The sequence below is a fragment of the Lactuca saligna genome, chromosome 2 (genome assembly GCF_052625555.1).
Source record: "Lactuca saligna cultivar CGN05327 chromosome 2, ASM5262555v1, whole genome shotgun sequence".
Lineage (NCBI taxonomy): Eukaryota > Viridiplantae > Streptophyta > Magnoliopsida > Asterales > Asteraceae > Lactuca > Lactuca saligna.
In genome coordinates, this window is record NC_136418.1 from 93,730,667 (window position 1) to 93,738,276 (window position 7,610).

The 7,610-nt window shown below is 26.7% G+C and overlaps 1 protein-coding gene across 1 annotated transcript; it reads right to left on the bottom strand.

Annotated features, from left to right (window-relative positions):
* Window positions 1-995: 995 nt before the first annotated feature.
* Window positions 996-6,988, bottom strand: LOC145029872 (xyloglucan endotransglucosylase/hydrolase protein 2-like). The gene is made up of 4 exons (XM_078978323.1): window positions 6,780-6,988; window positions 5,692-5,792; window positions 1,541-1,734; window positions 996-1,380 (listed from the first exon to the last, which is right to left on the bottom strand). Exons 1-4 carry the CDS (start codon window positions 6,967-6,969, stop codon window positions 996-998), a joined length of 870 nt encoding a protein of 289 aa, XP_078834449.1. The 5' UTR covers window positions 6,970-6,988.
* Between the last annotated feature and the right edge of the window lie 622 nt (window positions 6,989-7,610).

Genomic DNA, 7,610 nt, shown 5'->3' on the forward strand with positions numbered 1-7,610 from the left:
GGCTTGCGTGGCACTAGATGTGGTGACGGGTAAGTATCTTCTCCTTATCTTTTAATTATATTGAATTGTTGCTTATATTTATGTGTTTTATTTTAGGATCATTCCTCATGAACGATATTTCTGTTTTGGTGTTGTTTGATTCAGTGGCTACCCAATCCTTTGTAGCGCTTGTGGTTCTCAACTTGGGTCCTAGCTAATGTCATAAAATAGAATCGTTAGAACCATCCTATTACATGAGCCTATGGAGCATGCTCCAACGATCAAGTTTAATGGTCTATACATGGAACTAATTTCTCTAGGATGCAGAGAACCATCTTATCTTAGAACTGTATGTGAGAGGTAGAGTCCAATGTGGAGCTATCTTATGCATGTCCTACATATGGTGGATGGGGCATTTTATTTATATGTCTAGAGGAACAGAAAACGAGCAGATAAGAAAAGGGGACAGTGAAAGAAAAAGGAGACCAAACATGCTCTTGTGCATTCTCTCATTGGATGGGGATATAACTTGGTCATCAAATGAAAACGAATTTACATAAATGGACCCTATGGTTTACCAAAAATCACAATCTCAGTCCATAGCAAAATCCCCCGAAAATGCATAGCAACATCCCTTGGAAATTACCACCAAATGAAAAAGGGGTTGTTAATTAACAAATAACAACATATGTATTTGAGTTAATTACTAATTGTTTGAGTTATATTTTTATTTTTACATACCCAATAAGCGATTCAATCTTTCAATTAAAAATAAATCATCATAAAAACTTTGAAAATCGTCCTAGTCTTTTTCAAGAACTTTATAATCTTAAAAGCCTTTTAAATTATGGGGTATTGTTGTAATTATATCTTTAAAGTAAATTGTAAAAAATTATATGAAATCTTACCCTTCATAATTTGTACATCTTACGAAATGAAGGACCATAATCATTTAGTTTTATTTCTATAGTTAGAAAATATCTCATTAATGTAATACATATTATTACCCATCATTTTTAACTACACTCTGGACGAGGGGTAGGATACCTACTCTTATCAGTACAATAGTCATATGTCATATACTTTTTTCTTGCATCTTCTAATGATTTCAGTTGTTGGGGGTTCAATTGCCAATATTTTTTATTGTTCCACCAATACTTTTGAGAAGCACAATCCTTATTAGGACTATTAGGCATGGAGATGCACCCATCAATGTTAAAATCTTGGAAATTGACGTGGAATGGTGCATTTGAATAATTGACCTTCGTTTTTCCACCATCAGTAGCCCAACTTGATCCATCCCAGAAGCTCGTAATCACTTGCAATGTATGATTAGGGTACCCAACACCTCTAATTATGTTGTTCTTATATACTCTTATTGGTGTGTCATCTACAAAGAACCTGAAATGAATATAAAATGTAACCATTAGTAAATATATTTGCTTATAAAGTGGTTGGTTTTCTTTTCTTGATCATTGGATACAATCAAGCTAACAAAACCTATAAATTTTGATATCTATATGATGTATGTAATTTCCAATAAAAGAGGATACATGCGTACACAACTTGATGCTCGTTCCATAGCAATTTGTAGTAATGGAAATCCGCACCAGGATCGAACCAAAGACTGAATTTTTGCTCTCTACCACCGAGACCATTTGTAAATACGTTCGTTTGTAAAATGATTGGTTTTCCCGGCCGATTTCCCAAGAACTCAAAGTCCATTTCTTCGTGAACAGTTGTATTTAGAAATAACTACATTAACTCAACATAATGAGAAGCATACTATCAGATGCATAAATCATTGATCTTTAAGGGTTGTTAGGTTAAGTTTTTATTCATTTATGGTTTTAATCATATTACAAGCGAAAAATAATTCTTGTGGTTATGATTTTGAATAGTTATAGACATTTTAAAGCTTCACCACTTGTTTTTTTTTTTTTTTTTTTTTTTTTTTTTTTTTTTTTTTTTACCATAAGGCTTGGATTAGTTTCATATTCTCACTTTATTCTATTTCTCAGGTGACGCCTCTTTATATATGTATATATATATATATATATATATATATATATATATATATATATATATATATATATATATATAAAGGAGGTCATTCTAAATCATGTGGTTAGAGATATTTGGTTTTCTCAAACCATATTGATTTGAAACCTAAATTACATTTTATATTCCTTGATTAAAAACATTTATAATATTTATAAATTTCCAATAATGGGCTGTATTCTCTCATTATATATGTGGTTATATTAGTACATGTTTGTTACAAAAATTCGTCATGAAGTTACTGTGATTCAAAAAGCTTTCTTATAGTTCAAGTATTTATGGTTAAAATATTACTAATATTTCTCACAAAAAACTTTTATGTAGTTCCAACTATGAAGAGTTGAAGAAATGGTTTATGTCACATCAATGACGTGATTAGCTTTAAACCCTAAAACTGTCATCTTGATTAGCCAAATAAATCTGAGCATTTGAAGGGATTATACTGTCCAAGACTTTAGGCATTGTAAAGAGCTCGAGAAATCAACTAGAATTTTGAAAAAGGGTAAAATCGGAGAAGAAAGTTTGTAAAGATTTTTGGTATTTTGTTTCTAATTAAGGTATGTTCTTTGATTTAAGCTCGATTTGGTTGGTTGAGTAAGCTTATATACAAGCCTTACATGTTTTAGTTACACTTCATGTGTCTGTTTTGGCCGACAGTCGTTAATTTGACTATATATATATATATATATATATATATATATATATATATATATATATATATATATATTATTGTTGATCAAGGTTTTGATGAAAATCAAACTGCAGTTTTTATGAAGAATAGCCGAGACTCGAGTTAGAAAATATTTGAGTATTTTTCTTTTTCGGTGGGTTGCAGAAAATTAAGTTAAAAACAAAATGGAAATAGTAAAATATATCAAATAGCATATAGGGATGTAAGATGTGTTAAGTGGCTTGGCAATATTTTTTAACAAATTAGAATTTACGAGGTTTGATAATTCGTAGATTTCTATAAATCATCCATTTCAATTCATCACCTATATAACTATTTTTTTTTTGAAAGCTAAAGTTACATAAACGGTCCGTAAATCATTAATACTTTGACAATTTAAATTTCATTCAAACATGTTAACGAAAATAAGTATTTCAAAAAAATGGTCCATGCAAATTTTACTAAAGTGCTAGTTATTATTGTTATTGTTAAAATCAATATTTTTGTATCCAACGTTCAACTATTTTAGTATTATTTTTAAGAGTGAAATTTTATTAATTTGAAAATGTTAATATAACAAAGTATAGTACTTCTACTAACATTATTATGAACGTTTTAATTAATGTAAACGAATGATTATTATTGTTCGACCGAACCCAACATATGGATATTGGAATCAAAACAATCACATATGATGTTTTCTAGGATGTTGCTTTAGAAATTTTGTTTGGTGGAATATAGGGTGCAAGTTAACAACAAAGCTACGGTTACAAGTTATCGGTTACATTGTGAGTTTTTTTTCATGTTCTGTAGTTGGTTGCACATAAATATTTATCATATGTTTATTATGTGGTTTTTATTTATTTATTAACAGTATGTTTTATGATAAGTATGGTTGCATGCAAATGTTATTTTTGATTTGTTATCAACCGTGCTTTTTTGGATGACATATTTAGCGGAAACGGGTGCTTTTTTGGATGACGGATGTGTGTGATCAATGGGGATGAGAATGGAGAATTATACCAATTTTTTTGCATATTTTAAATTCTGGAGTACAACTGATAGGTTGTACCAAGGGGAAGGGAAACGAGTCACTGGTTCTTTCTATGGATAATTAATCATTACCTTAAATTATGTCATCGGATGATATATTTTGTTGTATAATTTACTGAAGATATATGATAAAACTATTTTTTAAGTGATGAACATGTATCTACAATACGAACTCACTAGGTCATAGGTTTATCCATTAGAATCTTTAATTGTACGCAACGCAAAAAATAACGTAGCAAGTGGCCGCGGGAAGGAGAAGGATAATGCTCAGAATTAAAGGAGACGACGAGTTTTGAGGAAGACGTGACACACCAAGTGTTTATTTTAATTTTATTTGTTTTCTCTATTATTATTAATATTTATATTAGTATTTGGATTTTTGGATATTAGAGGTTATTGAAGCTATGTTAAGATAATATGTGCATTTAAGATTTATGGCATTACAAATGGTAATTATAATATGATTTTTTTCCCTTCAAGCAACACAAGTGAAGTTTTTCTATTGTTTTTCTATATTCATTTTCTCATGTAATCTTTATACGTGATTTATGTGTATTAAACAATCTTGAATGTGACGCTCCAAACATCAATATTTTGCTTGGAACATCTTTATAAATCTTATTTGTCAAGAAAAACATTTTGATTGCAGGTTAGTAAACAATTGTCATGAAGTTTTTATGCTTGAATGGTGTCAAAGGAAAAAAGAAAAGTAAAAAAAACGAATATAGTTTTTTTTTTTTTACCAGAGTAGACGAACGTAAGTTTTTTTCTTTGGATTTAAATGTATATTTATGTAATAGCTTTTTTATATATTCAATCATCCAATTTCTTATTTATTTAATTGTTGTTTTTCTATTTTGATTATATTTAGTTTCCATTATTTTTTTGTTGGGTTATCCTTTACAACATATTTAAAAGACAACATTTAAAAGATAACATTATTTTTAACATTATATATCTAATTATGATTGAGTTATCGTGACATATTATTCATATGAAAGTGTTTTTTTTTTTTTTTTCAAATTACTACGACACAAATTACATATAATATTTGTGAAAATATATATTATATGTGATTTGTTAAATGTATATATCCACCTAAGTATGTTATAAAATTAGAAGTAAATATCTTTAGGTTTAAAATTTTAAAGGATTAGAATGTTGCATCAAACAAATTATTTGTATGTGAAATAATAATAATAATAATAATAACAATAATAATAATAATAATAATAATAATATATTTCCAAGCACTACATTCAATTGAAACTCACACTAAAACCTAAGAGTTTTGTAACTTATATATACTTATTAGTTATAACTCAAGAGTTTTAACTTATAATTATTAATTAGTAATCACTAATAACTTTTTGTTTTTCTTTTATGAAACTCTCACAAAAAATCAAGAATTTTCATTAATAGTTTTCAACCTATGGTTATTAATTAGTAATTACTAATATTTTTTTTTTCCTTTTGTTTATAACATTGTAAAGTTTTGCTCAATAAAAACATTCACGTGTTAAAAAATTGCAAAATTTTTCTCAATAAAAACATTTATGTTTTTAAAGATATTTGTGATTCAAATATGAAGAGCTAATACATATATTATAATAGATGTTTTAGTGTTTTATGTTATTAAAGATAGTGGTGTTTATTTTTCTTTTGTTATCCTTATAAATGATTTAATTTTTTAAACTAATTGATTTTTCATATTTTCATTACCTTACAAGATTATTTTCTTATTAAATTCTTGTTAAATATCAATTATCATATGGCCACACAATATTTGTTGTCCAAGCAATAACATATCTGTATAGGGTTAGGTTATATATATATATATATATATATATATATATATATATATATATATATATATATATATATATATATATAAACTATGAAGACAAGTTTAAAGCATTTGTACATACATAAAATGCAGTAACAATACCACCGGAATCTTTAGCCGGTAGCTTAATCTTCATTTGAAAGCATCCCGATCCAAAATATAATTTTGATCCAAATCCAGCACCTAAAAATAAATTTATAAGTACATGTTACAAGTGTAGATATGAGTAAAAGTGTAGATATACATGTGTATTTTTTAGGCCAATGATTTAACTGTATGACATTTTCATGTGAATTTGAATAGATTCACATATGAAAGAAATTGGTCGCTCACCTATGAATGACTACAGTGAAAGTGTAAAAGTTGGATGGTGTGATCATTCACTTGTTAATGACCACATTGATTAAATTTATTATGTTTATGTATCGATATAAATGTGTATTTATAGATCATGGAATTTATGTATTTTGGTATATTTATTTTTTTCGATAAAAATAAAGCTCTAAAAAATAGAAAAAAATACATAAATAAAAGGATTAACATTATTTTAGGAAATGTGTATTTGTTGCGTCGAAGTCGAAGTGTTCGTGACTTATCTATTCTAATGACATATGGTCTTACCATTTTCTTAACATCTAAAAAAATTGTCATATCTATGATTAACCTTAAATTTTTAGTCAAAAAGACTTGATCGATTTATTGGTTCTTTAAAAGTTATGACTTTTACGGTACGTAACATAGAAAACAAGTCATGTTAAAAAGATTTCTCAAAATTGTGAGCAAACTAAATAACTCCATCATAATCCTTGAATCAAATTCATCTATATAGTCACAAAACAATGGATCCTACTAAACAAACTCATCAAATTAATATATCGAAAAGTGATGGAGTTTATTTATCATATATATATATATATATATATATATATATATATATATATATATATATATATATGTATGTATATATATATATATATATATATATATATATATATATATATATATATATGATTCTCTTTTGAATATTTGAAAATCAGAATAATATGGTTATGTAAACTTATTATTGTTTTTGTTAGTGATAAAACAAATTTAATATAAAATCTAAATAATTACTTTGAGAAAACAAGTAAATATTATTCATTCAGAAAAAAATATAAATTAGTAGAAAACCTGAGGATTTATCCAATGTCAACTGAACTTCTTGCCCTTGATTAAGAAGTTGAACATGCTGATTTCCCCAAATTATCTTATAATTTTCATCAAATCTAGCATTTTGTGTTGCATCACTAAGTCTAAGCAAGAAAATTACTTCAGACAAAATGACGATCATCTTCGTTATCATCCATAGATGAAGATCCATTTGATCGTTGCAAAAAAATGTGATTATTGCTAAAAATTAACCCGGACAAATTAAGTTGCTTGTGTGTAGGTATAAATAGAATGTACAAAGAAATCCAACAAATCAATACATGCGTGTGTTTAGGTATTAAAATACGAATGGGAATATTTATACATGATATTCTTTTTGCATTTTCTACAAGATATTTGGTTTTAATATCGTCATGCACACAATCCATAATATAACTAGTTAATATAAATTAGTTTATATAAGTTTTTAAAAGTTGTACATAAAATCATTTGTTTAATTATAAATTTATATAACATTGACCTATAAATATTTAATTAAAATATGTTTCACATACGTATAAATAATCATATTGTTTATATTGTTTTTAGAAGTGACATTAATATTAAACAGTTATAAATACCAAATATATTTTTTCTAATCCATTTTCTTAACATGGCCCTGAGATTAATTAACACATGCGTTTTCATTTGTTTCAATCAATAAAATTATTTATTACCCATTTTCTTTAACATGTCTCAATTCATTTTATTCTTCATTTTAATACCAAACTTGTTTGTTTTGACTATGTAAAAATAAGTTCCCATTTCGCCATCTAGCAATCCGCTGTGCAATAATAGGGGAGAAGATTTACA

Bases quoted from the DNA above. Each gene is read 5' to 3' on its own strand.
- LOC145029872 (XM_078978323.1), bottom strand. From the start codon at position 6,969: ATGGATCTTCATCTATGGATGATAACGAAGATGATCGTCATTTTGTCT. The intron at 5,793-6,779 runs GTTTTCTACTAA...ATTTATTTTTAG, and splicing joins GACATTGGATAAATCCTCAG to GTGCTGGATTTGGATCAAAA. The intron at 1,735-5,691 runs GTATGTACAAAT...GAGTTAATGTAG, and splicing joins GTATTGTTACTGCATTTTAT to TTATTTCTAAATACAACTGT.